The following is a 20,463-nucleotide window of genomic DNA, read 5'->3' on the forward strand; positions in this document are numbered from 1 at the left end:
ACTTTCTTGGGATTCACCAATCCTTCTACCCCGATCATATGATTCTTCGGGATCCCCAAGGAGGGCCTCACCCGTTAGTCCTGCAGAATTGAATGCCCCCCATGGCTTGGCGGATTTCCGGCAACGTTGGAGACTCCGAGGCTTATCGGGAGACGCTCAGACTATCTTGGCATCGGCATGGGCAGACGGCAACAAAAAACAATACCGTTTGGCTAGGTCCCGATGGGTGGGTTGGTGCTTTAGCCGGAGTCAGGTTCCCGTGAGGTGTGAAGTGGTTCACGTCCTGCATTTCTTGGCTTCCCTGGCCACAGAGGGTTTGGCTTAACGTACCATAAATTCGTACAGATCAGCGATTTCGGCGGGCCATGATCCGGTACAGGCACTGCAGTGGGGGAACATCCTTTTGTATGTAAGTTATTGAGGGGTATTCGCTTATCCCTGCCTCCCCTGCCTAAGTACTCACATTTGTGGGATGTTAACAAAGGTTTACATCTCTTTAAGTCCTGGCCTTCGAATAGGTACCTGTCTCGCAAACAACTCTCTGCAAAGTTGACCATGCTCCTTTGTTTGGTCTCCTGCAGGAGGGTTTCTGATGTGAGAGCTCTGGATCTCCTCTGTTGGGTTTTTTCCCCCCAAGGTGTCACCTTTCATGTTTCACGGCGCACTAAGTCGGACTCTAGGGTAATTTTGTACCTGGCTTTTGATAAGCACCCTAAGTTGTGTGTGGTGCGCTGCCTCAAGGCTTATGAGAGCATGATGGATGACTATTGTCCTCACGGCGTAAACCAGCTGCTGATTTCACTCAGGAAATCCATTAAGGCTGTGTCTCCTCCTACCATAGCAAGATGGGTCAGATGGGTCATGCGGGAAGTGGGCATTGACATCTCGCACTTCGGATTCTCATTCAGTGAGAGGAGCGATGGCCTCCAAAGCCTTTACCCTCAGAGCTCGTCTCGAGGATATTATCAATGGCACTTACTGGTCATCAGACTCGATGTTTAAAAGATTCTACTTTAAACCGGTCATTGACATGGCTTCGCTGGTGGTGGACAAGCTTTGAACAAGCAAAATCCTCGCCTCCGGTCCTGCCATAAAATGAAACATTTCCTAGTAGACACAACGGAAAGTTTCAATTCTATTAAGGACTCGGAGGCAAGAATTATTCCCTCCCAGAGTTCCTGAGGATTCAGTCGCTTTCTCCCACCCTAACCTATGGACCAGCAACGTCGTAAGGTAAAAGTATTGGTCTCAATATTTTTGTTTGAGGGTGTTACTATTCAGAGTATAACTGTAATGGTATTGATGGTTGATTATCCTTGTGCCCTTTTTTCTTATAACATTGCTTCTCATCGGTATAATATGTATGTCAGCCCTGTGATGGTTAGGTTCTGATTGATTCTATATTCTCTTACTTCTTTCAGGTCCGGACACATCTAAAACAGACTAATGGAATTCGTTGATGACTGGACGGTTAGCAGTCAAAGAAAGAGGAGATATCCCAGCAATCCCCGGACCCTGAGGATATGCGTGGATGCCGATTGGTTGACCTCTTGGACTGCCCTTTCCCTAGGGTTCCCGGGAAAGAGAATTTAAACTTTCCTTCGTGTCTACTAGGACATTGTTACATTTGTTCTAGGAAAAAAGCTTAATGTCTCATAAGGCGGAGGCCATTGGTTCAAAAGATTTCAGAAACAACCTGTTGTCAAGCACATTCAGGTTTCATGGGGCAGAGGTACGACTTACCAGAGAAGACTAGTGTCTCAAGTGTATTGACTGTCAGATGCCCCAGGGGAAACCCACCTCCACGATCTATCGCAAAATGATTAACAACCTCCCAGATCCCCTGGCTGCTCTTAGGGGGGTCTGGGTCAACAATCTAGGGTCTATGGATGATGAGGACTGGCAGGAGGCGCTCCACAGTTTCTAGATAAGTGGCTATGTGCGTCCTCGATTGGTAAAGCTCAAGATCCTCCATCGCACATACTATCCTTGCACTCACCTATGCTCCTGGGGTCGGGCCCTGTCTGCGCTGTGTGTCAAAGGGTGCGGGGAGGAAGGGACCTTCACACACATACTGTGGGAATGTCGCGAGGTGTCCACACTCTGGCGGAAAGTCAGGTAAGTCATGTCAGAGGTTGTGGGAGAGCCTGTTCCATTAGAACCATAATGGCTTTTATTAATGATTTGTGGCGATGCAGACTGGTCCAGATATGTGGGTCTATGGCTGGCCTTGTCGGCGGGGTGGCAAAACGCAATATTGACAGAAGCTGGGGGGCACCAGCACCCCTGCAGGTGGAGGAGTGTAAACTAGATCTCGATTAGTGCTAGAGGGCCGAGGAGACAGTGTACAAAAGTAGGGGGTGTGTTAAGACATGGGAAAAGGTGTGGATGCCGTGGAGAAGGTATAGAGGGCTGGGGATGGCAGAATAGCAGCCCGTCAAGGGGTAACATGAGTACCTGCTCTATCCAAGAATATGATGGCACTGATTCTCTGTTTATGGCAACTGATGTACCAGCCACCATTTTGTGTTCACAAGCCAGTGAGGCCAGCCCCCCTGCCTCCCCCCCGCCCAGCAACAGGGATTTTCTACATCAGAGGGTGCTTCTGTGAGCTGTTTAAACTGTATTTACTGGGGCATGTGCACTTTGTTTTTTTGGCCAGCAGGGGGAGTAAAGCTTTATTCAAACAGTATTGTTAGATTTCGAGTTAGTGAAGCCTTTACCTGCAGAAGTCCAAAGTTGTGGATTGAGCCTGTCTGTCTCCTAGGAGATTCTGAACAGGAGCAAGCAGCTTCCAACTCCCTGGCCAGCAAACCTGTCTGAGGTTGCTGGGACCTTATATGGTGTGCTAGTGGTTGGCACATGTGTACACTGATTGGTGGTTGAATCTGGTGTTTCTATTGGGTTAGGGTTAATGTCCTCATTGGTTGAGGATTTGAGGGTTCTGATTGGTTTCTCGGTCTGTGATTCAATCATTGCAGGGTTGGGACTAGGGCTAGGGTTAGGGTTAGGATTTCTATTGGAAGTAGGGACTAGGGCTTCCTATGTTATTGGTTGTTGGGAGTAGGGTGGGACTAGGGCTAGGGTTAGACCTTTAATTGGAAGTAGCTATTTAGGGCTTCTGGTGTGATTGGTTGTTGGACCAGTTGTGGGACTAAGAGTAGGGTTAGGCTTTCTATTGGAAGTAGGGACTAGGGCTACCTGTACCATTGGTTGCTTGGACTTGGGTTGGGACTAGTGGTAGGGCGTCGAGGCTAAGGGCGGAGAGGACAAGGGTATTTGCCTGTTTGAGCTTGTTAAGGGCAGAGAGGACAAGGGTAGTTGCCTGTTTGAGCCTGTTCGAGACTGGTCGGTACTAGGGCCAGAAATACGTCCCTTTTCTCATTTAACAATACCCAGCCCACACCATCCACAACCACAAACAGAGCAACACACTCACACCAAATATACACCAGGCACAACACTATGCACAGAATAATGTACCAGCATGCACCATCAACCCAACCAAACCACATCTACACACCCTACTATCCCAACTACCACACATATCCACCATCACCCACAAACAGTACACAACTCTATCCTATACCACTAACCAATACACTCATTACTAACACAACGCCAATCGAAACCATACATAACTACATCCCACTCAGACACACTCTCCCTGCTGTAATTACACCTAACAGTCCACCTTTTATCACTAACAAATATATAATGATCCTTCCATCAGTTGTCCAACAAACACCCTCCTATCCCTTCTACCATAATAACACTAACACACAACACACACACTGCACACCACCACACTTTGTAACTCTTGAAACAAACCAGTCTAAGATAAACACTCTCACCGCTACTTCATTCCCTCCTACACACAACATACACTTTACACATAAACACATCACCACCCCCTCTACGTCACAACCTCCTCTCACAAACACTACTACACAACCAAATCAGGTGCATGAAACATATACATTTCTAAACTCTCCCCTCTGACTCCTTCCCTCCAAAACTCCTTTTTACTCATCCAAAAGCCTCTTCCTACTGCTAAGACTTAAAAAAAAAAAATCCTTCACTCTTTTATCCCTCCACTATCCTTTTTCAATCAAAATTAACAGACTAACATGTTCACTTCTCAAATTCCATATTCCATATTCAACTATACTAATATACTGCCCAAATAACTGAATAACATATCTACTACTCAAATTACTTCATATTTATACTATACTAATTTTCAACACTAATCCTTTATGGGCTCCGGAGTGGCGTGCTACTCGCCAGAAAAGCGCTTCAACACTCATCAGGGGTAACAAGTGCTGTATGACTGCAAATCTTTCTTCCCCTTCTATCCATCCGCTATCCTTCTCACTCCAAGTAACAGACTAATATCCACCACTGAAATTACCTCATATTTCACCATATTAATTCACCAATAATCCTTTATAGGCTCCCTGAATAGCATGCGTCAACAAGCGAGCGATAAATAAATACAAACCTTCGTCCTACTCTATCCTTCTGCTATTATTCCAAATCCAAATAACTGACTAACCTATCCACCACTTAAAATGTACTTGCATGTTTCACTATACTAATTCAACACTAATCCTCTATGGGTCCCGGAGTAGCGTGCTACCCGCCAAAAAAGCGCTTCGACGCCTCATCAGGGGTAGTAAGCGCTATATAAATGCAATTACAATACAATATAATACAATACAGGTAGAGCCACTCTAAGCTATTGAATGCTCTCGATATCTTCTGACAACACCACAGGTCGTTGCGCCCCCGGCTGCTCCTCCTCTAATATCCTAATCAATCTTCGAACACTAAGGGAGGTATTCCTGGTTGGTATAAAACCAGCTTGATCCTCGTGGATCAATGTGGTCATATGCTGCAATAGGCGAGTCGCCAATATCCTACTCAAGATCTTATAATCTGTAGTTAGCATCGATAAGGGGCGATAGGAGGCCGCATTCGTCCCCGCTTGTCCAGTCTTCAGCAATGGGATCACTAGTGCTTCTCGCATGGAGCCAGGGAGACACCCCAATTCCTTCGCCTCTTTATAAACTTCCAATAATCTCGGAGCTAGCAAGTCCACATATGTCGTATAGAATTCAATCGGCAGCCCAACAGTTCCCGGCGTTTTATTCCGGGCCATATGTTTGATAGCAACCCTAATCTCCTCTAAACATATGTCTTGGCCTAGGCAGTTCGTCTGCTCCTCCGTGAGTGCGGGTAACGTCACCTCATCCAGAAAGGAGTCAATCTCTAAATCTCCCGCCCTCAATGAGCTATCATACAGTCTCTCGTAATAACATTTGAAGCGGCTCAAAATCTCACTCTGGGTGAAGGCCACCTCCCCTTCATCATCCTCCAATGCTAATATAGGCGAGCCCCTTTTCATTGGGTTGGCCAGCCAGGCCAACAATGTACCTGCCTTGTCTCCCTCCGCATGCGTTTTCGTAAGATAAGCCTTATGGTCAAAATAACGCAATCTCTCCACCTCCCCTGCCACCTCCTCTTTCGCTGCTATCACTTCTACTTGAGCATCAGGGTGTCCTGGTCGTGCCAACTCTGCCCTCCTCAGCCTACCCTCCGCTCGGTCCACATCCTGGAGCAGCACCCTCCGTACCCCCACATATTTACCTATGCATAGCCCCTGTATCACCGTCTTAAAGGCATCCCATTCCAGTGACCTGGTGGAGGCCGTGCCCTTGTTCTCAGTGAAGTAATGCATTATCCCTTCTCTCACCTCCGTCTGGAAAACCGGGTCTTCCAGCGTCTCCGGGCATAACCACCAGGTGGGAATAACCGTCACCTCCGGCATCCAATGCATGGTAAGGAGCAATGGATTATGATCTGACAGCGTTCTAGCGAGGTATTCTGTATGCCCCACCGAAGATGCCACCGAGGGTGAGCACAACACCGTATCCAGTCGAACATGCAAATCATGCACCGCCAAAAAGTACGAGTAGTCCCGATCAAGAGGGTGGTGCGTACGCCAGACATCAATTAGCGCCCATCTGTCCTGCCAGTCCCGTCTACTTTTGGTTACTCTATGTCCGGGGGAGTCCGTCAAAGGGGGGTGCGATCTATCCAAGTCCACATCCGCTATAGTGTTAAAATCCCCCCCTAGCATCACCACACCCGTGAAATATTGTGCTAACGTGCTAGACAAGTGCTCCAAGAAGTTTGGCTGGTCAATGTTTGGTGCATAAATGCTACACAGAGCTATATCCCTGCCCCACAGTTCACCCTCTATCGCTACAAATCTACCTTCCGGGTCAACCGTCTGCCTCATCAGCTGGAAAGGAACTCCGGCCCTAATCCATATTAGCGCTCCCTGTGCGAACGCTGAATAAGTAGTACTGAAGACCTGACCTCTCCATCTCCGCTGTAAAGCTACGCCTTCTGCTTTAGTGAGGTGGGTCTCCTGGAGCAGCACAATGTGGACCCCTCATCTAACTAAATATGCATGGACCTTATGGGGACGTGTCGTAGTGTGGAGCCCCCGTACATTCCAAGTTATACAGCGCAGATCAGCTACAGCCCCCATGGTGCATACTGCCATGTTCTCCGCCCCTGTGTCAGCCATCATACCAGTACACCCCTGAACACAACTCTCTTCCCAACATCCCAGCCCTCCCACCCCCCTCCCTCCAAGAACAGGACCTAGAACCGAACAGCTAGTCCCCGTCCAAACCATTACAACCAATACCTCACAACTAAGCCCGCCAGCGATCTCTGAGGGCCTGCCTAATGGGCAATGAGGGGAGCTCAGTGCCCGCGGTCTGCCGCTTGACCTCTGCTCACATCGCGCCCCGAAAACCCTAATCAGTTGGACGCCTCATGCCTTACCCCCCTCCCCCATTCACCACCTGTAATCTCCCTAGGCATTAACGAAAGCCGCACCTGTCCCCCCCCCTTCCACATAATCAAAGACTCTCAACAGCTCCTACACCAGTTCGTGCTCTAACTTTACTGCGTCTGATCACTCATCAAGCATTCCATCTGCCGTTGCCGGGGTAATCTTCGGTACCCGTACACTGTCCATCTCCGAGACCTCTGTATCCGACCATTCCTTATCTTTGTCTGAGTCTATACCCACTGGAGACTGCACCCTCTGTCCCCCCGACAGTGCAGTTACCGCTTCCAACGCTCCTTGCCGCTCCACCTCAGTCTGCGACACTGATGGCCGCCTCAAGCTCCTCCCTCTGCGTCGAGGTCGTAACGATCTACTCTGTGGCAACCCTTCAGAGGCGTCCCTAGTTCCCGGATCTTGTTTACCCTTCCCAGCTCTGTAGGATTCCAACCATGCGCAAGCTTCCTCTGGAGTTTTATGAAACCACGTCTTGCCATCAACAATTATCCTTAGTTTGGCCGAAAGAACAAGGAATATTGAAGGCCCTCCTCCCGTAGCTCCCTTTTAACGGCAAGGAATGACGCTCGTCGCCGCTGAATTTCAAAAGTATAATCCGGGAACAGGTTGACCCCTCTCTAAAGCAGCAGATCCCAATCTTGAAAGTGCAGCAATCGGGCCACCACCGGTCTTGGGGGTCTCCCTGGTTGTGGGGGTTTGGCAGGCACTCGGTGGGCCCGTTTGAGGGTATAGAAGGAAGACAGTCCCTCCGGGGCCACTTCAGCTCTTAACCAGTTCTCGAGGTACTGCACCATGTCTGTCCCCTCTGCTTTTTCCGGCAGCCCGACTATGCGTATATTATTCCTCCTATTTCTGCTTTCAGCATCCTCCGCACGCTTCTCTAGTGCCGTGATACGATCCAAGGCTTCCGCCATCGTGGCCTTCAGTGCGGTCTGTGCCGGTGCCACCACCTGGATCATTCCCTCCACAGCCTTTACCCTGTCCACCAGTTTAGAGTGGTCCGCCCGCAGGAGCCCCAACCCTGTGGCCACCTGCGCTTTGTCCTGCTGGAGAGCAGCACGAGAGTCTGCTATCGCTGTCAAAATTTTATCAAACTGCTGCTGCAAAGTAAGTTCCTGCGCCATTTCGGGCGCGGTCTGCTCCGCCTGATTAGTGACCTCAGTGTCCGATTGCTGCTGAGCTCCCTCCTTTCTCCCCTTCAGTTTCCCCATGAGAGCAGTCTTCGGCGGCTATCTGCCCAACTCAGCGCGGTCCAACAACAGCCCTACAAGCCGAGTCGGAAACAGCGCGTTGCCGCCACCCCGCCTCGGGGACAGTTGTCCGTGGGTGTGCCCCGCCTCAGTCGGCCTGAATTCCTCTATAATCTGCTATGATTGGCAGTACTCGTCCACCAACTAGGGTATCAGAAACACCCAAAGAATATGCCCCTAGGACCTTCCCATCCCATCAGCTGCTCCTGCCATCACAACTTGCCTCGAAGCCCCAACACCACTCTCCACTTCGGCCGCTTCGAGTCCTACTTCTCCTCCCGTCAGCGTTGAGTCGCCGCCTAGTCTCGCTCTCAGGCATGGGCAGGTGCTTGCCAGATGTCCAACTCTCCAGCGCCGAGCAGCTCTCCTTCCCCTGGGTAGCAACACAAGCACAGTCACAGGCAACCCAGATGCGTCTGTGGTCCCCCCGCTCTCGAGTGCAGCCCGCAGCCCACTTTGGTCCACCTCCCTGCAGGCGTCAGCTTCTTGGCCTCCGTTATTGCTTTCTCGGGCAGCGGTCTCTGCCGACCTCCGTAGGCGTCCCCGCCCTCCCGTGCCGCGGTTCACAGAGCACAGCGGCCTCGCGAACCCGCGCCTACCTACGCCGCTCGCGGGTCCAGGTCCCCCGCACGCCACTCACCAGTGCACTGTCGGGCTCTCGCCGCCCGGCCTCCTCAGCAGTCCCGACCTCCCAACGCAGTCTTCTGGACACTACCGCTGTTCCACCAGGGGTCACAACACACCAGCGCTGGGTCAGGGCAATCAACACCCTGTATCCGCTTCCCTGCTCCAATCCCGAGCTCTCCGCCGCCGTCCGCCTCGACCGCTTCTCTGCAGCCACTCTGCCCAATCAGTTGGCTATCTCCACTCAAGCCGGCAGCTCCATCGCCATTGCCCAGCCGCCATCTTGACATCACTCCTTGCTGGTCCCCAGTCGTCAGGAAGGCCGCGGGGGGGTTCCGCAGTTCCCACCACTCCACTCTTCAACTGCCCACAGATGGGCGCGCCCCGCTCCACCACTTCCTGATTTTCATCACTTGGGCCTCGAAGTGGCCCCGGCCGTGCCTCGCCCTCCGCCACTCGGCAGCCCCATCAGCAACGGGCCGCTGCAGCGCCAGCCAGGGTCTTTACCGCTCTGCTCCGCTCCCCACCTCGGCAGCATGCAGGGCGCGTAGTTGCTCACAGCGCCGGTCTCGTCCTTCTCGCTGCCCTCCTCGTGTGGCCGCGATCGTCGGGGAGCCGCTCCTCTGATTAGCGATCGGGCTCAGTCGCCATCTTGCCTACGCCGTTTCACTCCCTGCACCAGCCGCGAAAACACTGTCTGAGCCCCGATCCCAGCGCCGCTCCGTTCCCTCGATAGCGTCCAGTTAGTCGCGCCTCATTCCCCTCACAAGTGGTGGGGTCAGGGGGTGATGAGCCTCAGGAAAACAGGATAATTCCGGGTTTCGATGGCTGAGCTCGGCTCCTAGGCAGCCTCCGCCATTGTCTGCTAAGCCACGTCCCCACACTTCCGCCATGTTAGTGTGTGAAGGCCATCAACAGAACAAAGCCCCATCTAATATACCTGTCCCATGCCCCTTCTGACAATATGTATAACATTTTCGACTTTCTTTCATGCTTGTAAAGGCAAAGTTGCTTTAAAACAGAGATTACATCTGCGCTTAGTGAAGATCCTGAGGATCCCTAAATACACATTTTTCATTTAATAAGAGTATGCACATACAATTTATATTTTTTTCCTGATAGACTTACTGTTACACAGCTGAATTATGAATATCATACTAAAACAATACAAAACTTGATACTTCCAGGAACGAAACTCACAATGGCCTACATATTGTCTGAAGCAAATTCCTTTACCCATGTTACAATTTATAAAATATTAATCTAAATGGGCTTACCTTATGAGTGCCAATGATGTCTGGAAAACAACCCAAAAAGCCCTTATATTCATGGTTAGTTTCCATGAGGAAGTGAAGATCTTTCCTCGGCTGTAAACGGAATTATAAAAACATTATGTAAAATGAATCTATACAGGGAATGATGTCAGCAGATACAAGGCAAGTTTCTGCCACGAAAAGCATTTGCACAGTTAGCTCTCAGAAAGGTTCTCCAAAAAAGATGTGACCATTTTGAACCATGTGGTCAAGCAAGCCCAAATGCAATTTCTGAGAGTATGCCAAAGCCAAGACATTTTATCAAACTTTCAACTATGAAAGAATAAATAGAGTAACGTTTGCCAAGGGGTACGCACTGAGGAGAGTGGAACTGCCCCATATCTGAAAACACTTGAAAAGCTTCCGTAATCAGAGCAGCCCCAATATACAAGACAACAAACTACTTACCTTCAGTAATTTTCTTCCTGATAAATATTACCGTTCCCACAGATTACTTTTGCAAATCCCTTTGCAGGCATCAGACTGATCTACACATTTTCCTAGAATAACAAGTCACAGGCAGCAAGGGCCAGATGTACGACCATTTGCTTTTGCGAGTCGTAAATTGTGATTCGCAATTTGCGAGTAGCAGAAGCAAATGTACAACAGTGTCAGAGACACTGTCCGTGATTCCCAATGGAGTCGCAAAATGCGAGGTTCATAAATATTAATGAGCCACTCGCAATTTGCGAACCCATTGGGAATGGCTGGCCCTCCCAGGGATGGTGGCCTGCTGGGCTCAGCAAACTCCCATGTCTGGGACTGCTTTTCAATAAAGCAGTTATTTTTTTTAAATGCAGCCCGTTTTCATTTCATTTTTTAAGGGCAGGTAGTGGTACCTGAGACCACTGCCTGCTCTTAAAAAATATTTCTGAGCCAGTCACAAAGGGGAGGGACCCCTTCACATTTGCGACACCATTACCACCTTCGTATTAGGAAGGGAACGCCCCTTCCTAATAGAGAGTCGCTAAACACTATTTTGTGAGCCGCAATTTATTTGCGACTTGCAAAATAGTGTTTGTATCTTGACCACATGTTTTTAGCATGCGCAAATGGGTCACAATCCCGTTTGAGCATGCTAAATACCGTCGTACATCTGGCCCCAAGTGCTATTGGATGAGACATTGAATGTAGCTTTAAAGAGTAACGGTACTCAAGCCAGGTACTTTTTTAAGTGCCTTCAGACATAGGATTCAGAGCTTACACAATTTTATCGGTTCTTTTTGTTCTTCAGGGAGAGTTATTTTTGTTTCCGAAGAAATCTCTCTAGGTATCGTGTCCACACCAAACTCTTTGGCCTCAAAGCCCTGTAACAAAAGGATCGTCAAGATGGAGGTCGCACTTTAGAAGTGCTCTGGACCCCTCCGTCATCCGCTTCTTAATCCACCACCACCGGAGATAGCTCGTCTTGATATCCTGCTGCCAAAACTACCCTTAGCCTAGGACTCGGACCTGGGAGCGAAATATGTGATATTAGGACTCCAAAACCGGACCTTGCCGTGGAACTCCGGGCCACCCTGGGTCCAAGATGGCGGCTCCAGCTGGAGACAGATCCAGACTCCTCACAGCGGTGCTGTGATCTCTGGCCACTCCATCTGCTGTGTGGAGAGAGGAGACCCAGCGGAGCTGTCTGCATCGTCCTGTTAATTCCCAGTCCTGGTCTTTTCGGTACTGGGTTGGGGCGAGTCGGTTATTCGGAGCGCAGAGTGCCGCGGACGGACATACGGCGGCAGATGGGGCAGGACAGGAGTGAGTAGTTTCAGCTCCAATGGCCCCCAGCCCCTAGCAGCCCCAGCAGCTCCTTGGCTTCCCGGCATCCAGCATCCAGCAGCCCCAGGGATTACCTGGCGGCAGTCCGTCCTCTCGCCTCCGACTTTGGGTTGCAGGCTCCCGCATCAGCGGTATTTACTTCTATTTCTTCTTCTTCTTTTCGGGCGGAGGAAGGCCCTCAGCACTTCTCGCGACAGCAGTGCAGAATTCGTCAGCGGCTTCATCACAGGGGGTCTAATTTCAATCATAGACCCAGTAGCTCCTTTAGAAAAAAAGAAGAAAAAAAAAACCTTGTTCCATTGCAGCCTCCATGTCGACGGGGGAAGGGGCGCACCGATCCACTCCAGCTGCTTCAACACACAGCATTGCCCCCACATCGCCCCACTTATACTGTGCGAGATAATTGGACATTGTTGCACACTGTTGCAGCATACAGAGCAGCGAGCGTGACTGCCTTTAGAGGCAGTCGAAGAGTGTTGAGCCCAGCAGACCGCGAAAGCGACCTAACTAGGTTGGGTGCGGCTAGTGGTCAGTTTGAGTGCCCTGCTCCTGCTCACAACTGTTTCTGAAGAGCGCATGCTGGGGTGGAAATATATAAACAAACACAAACAATAGAAGGAGAAAACAAGCTAAACAAAAAAAGGTACATCCAAGCTATTCTCAAGACATGAGATCAGGGAGAATTAGATACGAGGCGAAGCCAAAGAAAAGAGTTTGCCAAAACAGCAGGAAGACCAGCAAAAGTGCCCCTGTCCATTCTAAAGAAGCGATACATTTGGAAACAAGCTAGGAATTACTATCATCAACGCCGCCAACATTGCCAACACTATTATCAACAGCACCACAGAGAAAGTTAGCAGGAAGAAACACAAAAATCACAGACTTTTTAATCTCCCCCAATCTCCGAGCCCAGGCAAGAATAACCAGAACAACTAGAACCCGGGGCTTAATCATAAAATCGTGGGCTTTAAGAAGATCTACAACCACACCGGTCATGGCGAGCGCACAAACCAATGTTCTATTGGAAGACAGCTCTAGCACCCCAAAAATTCTCAAAATAATCGGCAACCAAGTAACCGTGACAGCCCAGATAAAGTCAAGTGAAAAAACAAAAAAGCCACAAAGGAGCCCAACAAAAGAAGTACAAATTGCAAACACGAACAAGCGTTCTGCAAGTCTTGGGGCACCCCCCCGTCTCCGTGAGGTGGATTTAGGCAAAGACCGGGCATGTGCTACTTTCAGCGTCATGGCGGACGGGACGGGCAAGAGTGGTGAACACAAACAAGCTTCAGAAATTCAGGAAACTCAGGAATGCCTGAAAAGCTCGTTTGGGTCAAAATGCGTAGCTCACATGGCAAAAGCCTCCTTATTCACCAAAAGCGAGCAGCCAACAACAGGGCTTCTTTAGGATTATGACCACAATACTGTACTCTCACCAATAAAGACAGGCCCAGGGGCCGGTTTCATAGTCCACTTAAGACTTGATCAACTGACAAACTCCAGATCGGGGCCTGGATCCCCTGTATAACCAAGCCTAAGCTTGATGGGAGACCCTAAGGACAACTCCAGGATCAAATCAGCAAGTAATTTTTATCTCAGCCCACAGTCAGACTTATATCAAACAGATCATTTTCACCTTCACCAGCTCCGTTATGGTCTCCATTCATCAACATAATGGAAACCATCTCATCCGCATTATTTCAACACTCGAGTTACAAGTAGATCACCTGCAAGCTCTCGCGCTACAAGTCTCTGGCATAGAACGAAAAGTTCAAGCACTGAACTCAATAATCTAGCGGGTGCAGAAAGATCCTCATACAACTTACCACGAGTGGCAATGTTTAAGCACCATGCATCAATTAAAGTCCATTTCGGAGATTTTGATAGACATATTGGCAGAAGTAAGAAAAAAACCAATGGCTACATCTGCCGAAAGTGTTCCAACTAACACAGCGATGATCCAACAGGATCTCATACCATCATTGGGTACTAAAAAAACCCAGAGGAAATGGATGGCATCCTAAGAGACTCCAACTCAGAAACACAGACAGAAACATAAAAAAAAAGTGTACACGAAGCTATCATCGAAATAATCAGATTGGTGATTCCTGCGACGACTTCGCGCCAGACGTAGTAGCCTCAAAACCACAGCAGCAAATCTGAACAATCCTTTAACCATACGGGACCGTAAGAGATTGAGAAAGTCAAGACAAAATAAGAAAAAGAGACGCCAAGCCACAGCACAGATTTCTTTTCAAGAGGCTCCGAGTCGACCTGGGTTTAGTGATCATCAAATGAACCCAAACGAACTAAGTCCAGGGAACAGGAAATTGGAAGCTAAGACAAGTAAGCCTAACATTGAAAATCAGGGCGTACTTAGACCCCAATCAGAAAACCATGACAATAACAGTTGCCCTTTTGATCCAATAGCAACACAGAAAATTAATCACAAAGATCCCCGGCAACCGCTTGTTACCAATAAAGAACAAGATGAGGACAGTAATTCATGGCAAAATCCACGAGTAGAACAACAAAGTATTTTTCAATATTTCCCCAAACAAGTAAAATCTCAAACCAGCAATATAGTGGCATATTTGCAACAACTTCCAACACCCAGCAATAGGCTGGCAAGGCACATAGATTACTGTACAACACCAGTCAACCAAGTCAGATTACGAGAAATAAAAGCAAACACAATTGACCGAGCGTGGTAAAAACAACTTGTCCCCACCCTGCAACAGAGGGGACCATACCATCAGGAGACATCATAAACCACCGAGTTAATCGCTCGCAAAGCAACGAAGGCCAAACCTGCCTAGAAGGCATAGTAAAGTTAAAATTAATCCCACATTACACATCACAAGGAAACCATGACATTCTAAATCATAGTGCAATATTCAAATTGGCAAATGCAATAGAAACGTTAAAACACCTAAATACAACCCATATAGAAAGCGTTCAGTTCAAAATGTCTCCAAATGCCAAAAGGAGAGAAATGACAGTTGTAACCTGGAGTGACCCAAAAATGACAATGGATATATGGAACCACAGAGACTTTTTTGCCAAATGGGGAATCGAATTAAGAACTATAGAAACAGAAAGATATCCCGGGCCTTTAAGTCTAACAACTAAATCAAGATCAACATTGGATAGTGGAATACTCCTGGGGGCAGCAGGTCCCTCAAGAGAGTTGGATAAATCTACGTATCATCCATCAAGTAGCACCTCAAGCAGCATCTGAAGTAGCAAGTCAAGTCTGAAAAGTTCTTTTTTCAACCACTTGGCACATGGAGACAAAGGGAAATACGTCATGAAAAAGTCAACTACAAATGTGTTCATGGAAAATCAACGGCGTGGCAAAAAAGCAAACGAAGAAGATATGCAAAGCGTCTTAAATTTTTTTGACATACTTCTATTCCAGGAAACTTGGTCCTTGTCACCCACGCCGATCAATGGTTCTAAAGAATTTCAGCAAAATGCCACCAAAGTCAAAGCATCAGGCAGACCATCGGGTGGTTTGTCAATCTATTCAAGTACAAGTATACCATGGTCCTATGAGTTGATTGACCTAGGACAAACGTTGATTCAATGTTTAAAAATTTCACTATCACAAAATCTAATTAACGGGCAGCGATACAACAATGAAGAAAAGCTTTTAATCATATGCAATGTATATATTCACCCAGCATCAAAACCAACACAAGAGATCATGACCGTCAAAGCACTGATCGAATCACTGCAATTAAACTTCCCGCAAGCAGGAATTGTGTTGTCTGCGACTTTAATATGTTCCTCCTTCAAGTGTACCAGGCACAAAAGAAGATACAAATTAAATTCAAAGGGAAAATGATTCCCCCAGCAACTACAAATTATCGGAAAAATTATCGACATGGTCAACTGTGTGCCTCAATATTAGACGACACAGGGATGATTACTCTAAATGGCCGTTTCCCGCAAGACCAACCAGCGAGACCAACTAGAATATCCAAGCAGACACACTCGGTCATTGACTACACAATGGTGGACATTGAGTCACTGCAATTGATCTCTAGTTATCAAATAACGCACAGACTAGAGAGTGACCACAGTCCTCAGTTAATTGACTTTCACATTTACATACCAAAAGTAGAGGAATGTAAAAGCCTGTCCAAAACACCAAGTCCGTACAATATAAAGAGGCTCGCGTAGAATGGCAAAAATGCTGGTGAAATAATGATCTACTTGATGAATTGACCGTTGGTCACACAAGAACAAAATCCGATACAGCCATGGGCAACTTGAGTGAACATGATCACGATGCTAATCTTTAAATTTCCCTCACAGGAAAGGCATCATGGGAACAATTCAAGGACAAAAACAACAGAGCCTTTAGGCTCCTTAGCAGTGAAAAAAGGGCATTTAACCGAGAATTGAGAAAACTTCATGGAAATGCACTGAAAACTAGCAATGGTGAAAAGCAACAAATACATCAATTAAGGAAGAACTACAAAAAATAAGTTTGGACTGTAAAAAAACACAACAAACTGAAATCTGGTTAAAATTATTGGAAGTAAGCAAATCAAATAACGACAAGAAACTTTGGGCGGAAATAAATAACATAGCTAACGGATCCTTCCGCCAATATAATGCAAATATTCTAGAGGCAGACTGGATAGCCCACTTAATCAAAAGTAACATGAAAGAAAATTTTAACCACCAAGTCGTGAACACAGACTGTAAAGTAGAGCATCCACCTAAAAAAGACAACTTAGAAAATCCATCTGTGGAAAACTGGATTCGAACTTCCCAGGTTGAAAAGGTAATAAAAAAAACTCAGATCTAGTGGAGCTCCTGGCCCAAATGGCTTATCAAACTGGCTTTACAAACAAGATAAATCGTTCTGGGCAGAATTTCTCACTCCACTATTCAACCACACTTTTCAAATAAATAGAATACCAGCGTCCTAGAGAGGTAGCGTCCTGCACCCGATATTCAAGGTGGGCGCAAGGTCGGATCCTGTGAACTTTAGGCTAATCGCCTTAATTGACGTAGAAGCATAAATATACGGGTCAAACCTCCTGATAGATCTGGAAGAATGTGTCTCCCCCAACAATATCATCCCAGTTACACAAACAGGCTTCAGACCCGGCACAAATACGTTGTCCAATCTTTTGGCTTTGAATCTTCTCGTAGAAAATGTCAAATGAAAATCCACCAAATTGCACACCTGTTTTGTCGATCTAAAAGGAGCATTTGACATGGTATCAAGAGAACTTCTGTGGGAAAAAATGGCAAACTTGGGTGTTCCTTCATCACTACTACGGGCCATAGTCAATCTGTATACATCTACTTGGGTCCGGATAAAACTGGGCAATGGAGAAAGCACCACAGCAAGTATTCCTAGGCATACCGGCCTAAAGCAGGGAAGCGTACTGGCACCTAGTCTCTTCAACATCTTTACTGCAGACTTATATAGGAGGCTATCAGAAGTGCACAGTGACCCTCAGAAAATCGCAAACCGCAAAATAAGAAGTCTGCAGAAGATATCGTCTTATGCAGTCAGATGCCAGGGGACTCCAGCGCTTGATTACAAAGTTGGTGGAATATACCAAGGAACATGGGTTGTCTCTCAACTATAAGAAAACCAAGGTCATGTGTTTCTCAGCAAAATCAGTCCCCAATAGAGGAAAGTACCAGTGGTATGCAACAGGAAATAGAATTGAGCAGAGTGCCTCCTACAAATATCTGGGAGTAGTGGTCGACACAAGGTTCACACTTAAAGATCATTCAAACACCAGAAAAGCTCAAGAAAGCAAATTACGATTTGCCTTGAACATGCTAAAACTGAAACTCAAGAGTTCATCTAATGCTCATTTACTAAAAGTCATAGCTGCCAAGTTCCTCCCAACTCTCACTTACGGTTCCGAACTATACAAGGGACAAGATGCCAACTTCTTGAACCTATTGCAATCAGGATTATTGAAACAAGCCTTCCGGATTCCGCAGCATATATCTCAAGCCCAGATTCGTATGGAATTCGGGTCATCCGATCAGACAAGCAGCAGTAATAAATATGTGTTGGAAATTAAAAGCAGCACTGGAGGACTCCTTGTTGGGGCACTGCTGGACAGAAATAAAGAACCAACCCAAAGGAGGAAAAGCTTGGTACACTGCACTTGAGCAAGCATTGGCAGCGATTGACAAGCATGACGCTTGGAAATCAGACCACAGTTTCAATGCATTAAAAAAAATAATCAACGCAGCAAAGCAAAAGACCTGGATAATGCTGCGTTATTAAAGAAAAGACATGGCTGAATGGTCTTATCCTCACATGAGATACAAGCGCCTCAACCATACCGCGTCCAGCATGTCACTCCATCAACAAAGCACCAGCTACTGTTGATCAGGTTGGGAGCTTTTACCACAAAAGATCAGGTCCCAAAATGGAAACAGTCATGGCCAACCATACTTTGCAGACTTTGTGGCCAAGCCGAAGAGTCTCTCATTCACCTAGTGGGCATTTGCCTAGCTGTGAATAAGCTGAGACGGCAATACATACTCCAAGTACTACGCGTTTCGCAAATTAGATCATGTTGACCAGCCATCATGCAACTATTGAATTGCCATTTACTTCAGAACTCCTGTAGGGCAACCAAATTTCTGCCGAAAGTCAGCTTATTATTGTCTAAATCAACATATAGTGCCAACGTGTATGTGTTTTAATGGCACCAACATGAATAGGAATACCAGCCATTTGCACATTACTTTCAAACAGAAGACAGGCGACTGCGCACTTCTAGAAATCAATTTGTTTAAAAAAAAAAATGACAATGCACATGACACCGCACATGAATCAGAGATCCTGTAACACCAAGCTAATATCCGTACACTGTTTATGATCATAGCTGTGTAGTCAAAGATTCACGCACACTAGCACTTTTGGCATATAACTGCTGCAATGAAAATTGATGTCCACTTGCAATGAGACACGCCGCACCGCAGGACTGATCTTCAAAAGCATGATTCCAGCCATGATGCAGTAGATAAGCAAAACTTGCTACCAAACACAATATAGCACATGTTTTTAGCAAAAGGTCAAAAGAAGTAAAAACAATTAAAAAAAAATAATTTGAGTAAGAACTTGTGCACCGATTATGCAAACTAATTATGATGATTTCTGAACTTTGGGAAATGAACATACCTGCCTCTTTTATTCTTTACCGTTTAAACCTAAATGCTGATTGTGATTTTATTGACACATTTTAATGTGTTTTTTTTGTAATGGTTTTAATTAACTACATGCAATAAAATGTTCACTTCACTTGTCCGTATCGTCCTGCTTCAAGAATAGAGGACCACTTGTGCGTCCGCTGCTGATCCCGGCTCAGAGGTGAGAGGCGCCCTGAGGCGGGCCAGTCTACTGCGCTCGTCTGCAGGTCACGGAGCGGGCGAGTGGTTTCAGGAGTCCGGCTGTCATTCTGGGCAGCGGGGGGATTGGGGTCCCTTTCCCTTCCCCCTCCTTCTGGGGCCCTGAACCCTGACATCGCCCATGGGTGCTGCGCCCTACGCCCTGTTTGAGGACCGGGCCTTGTGCTCCGGGCCGGACACCAGTGGATGCTGTGAAACGGGACCTGCACACTTCATTCCAGGAGCTGGTGAGAGTGCGGTGGTGGAGCATCAGGGTGTGTCGGCTATCATGCTGGACAGAGGGGGTCCGGTAGACTGTACTTTCTTCCTCCATACTCTATTATAAGCCCGTCTGCCGCGCTCGGCTGCGGGTCCCGGAGCGGATGAGTGGCTTAAGAGGGAGCCCAGCTGTTGTTTCGGGCGGCGGGGGGACTGGGGTCTCCTCCCCCTCCTCTTTCTGGTGACCTGATCCCTGCCATCGCACGCTGGTGCTGCATTTTACACCCTAATTCAGGACTAGGCCTTGTGCTCTGGGCCTAAGGCCAGTGCACGCTGCGAAGTGAGGCCTGCACGCTCTGGCCCCGGACCTGGTGGGGGAGGGGAGTTGGAACACAGGGGGTGTCTCGGCTGTCATTCCGGACAACGGGGGTTTGTTAAACTGCTCTCCCCCCCTCCCCCTCTGCTGTAGGCACGACGACGCTTCTAGACCGAGGAGGCCCTTCCCCCTGTCTGGCTATTACCAACGTAGCCTGGAGCCCTCTGCCTGTGGAGGGGGAGCACAGGGGACCGGCTGTTGTTTCGGGCAGCAGGCGAGTAGCTTGACCAGGGATCGGCCTCCTACCTCATCCGGCCTGCCTGAAAGCCCAGACACCAGGCAATATTCGCTCCCATGGGGCTGCAGACTGGCTCGTCCGTCTTCCTCATTGGGCCTGACAACGCGAGGCACATAATAAAACAGCGCTGCAGTGGCGTGACTGCTCTGGTGTGTGCCCCCTGGGCTGGTTATGCTGTAACAGAGCGGATCGGCTGTCTTTTTCGGCAGTGGGGGGTCCTCGCAGGGGGCCTCCCTCCTCCCACCCCGCCGCTTGGCGAGAAGTACATTCCCGCCCGATCGCCTGGGCTGCCCCCTGGGTCTCCTTGGTGCCTACTGAACCCAGTACCGGCCTGGTAGTGGCGGCCACATCGGAGGGCTGCCGGCCTTTCCGATAGGTGGAGGTCTCTCCTTTCCCCCCCC

At 48.1% G+C, this 20,463-nt stretch overlaps 1 protein-coding gene across 2 annotated transcripts in view; it reads right to left on the minus strand.

Annotated features, from left to right (window-relative positions):
- The window catches only part of SNX9 (sorting nexin 9), an 884,063-nt gene that overhangs the window by 42,459 nt on the left and 821,141 nt on the right, over positions 1-20,463 (minus strand). For both annotated transcript variants that reach the window (XM_078648636.1, XM_078648635.1), the window contains one exon: positions 10,038-10,127. In XM_078648636.1, the coding sequence (XP_078504762.1) occupies positions 10,038-10,127 (90 nt within the window). The remainder of the gene's footprint in view (positions 1-10,037; positions 10,128-20,463) is intronic.

Source organism: Lissotriton helveticus, chromosome 6, assembly GCF_964261635.1.
Source record: "Lissotriton helveticus chromosome 6, aLisHel1.1, whole genome shotgun sequence".
Taxonomy (NCBI): Eukaryota; Metazoa; Chordata; class Amphibia; order Caudata; family Salamandridae; genus Lissotriton; species Lissotriton helveticus.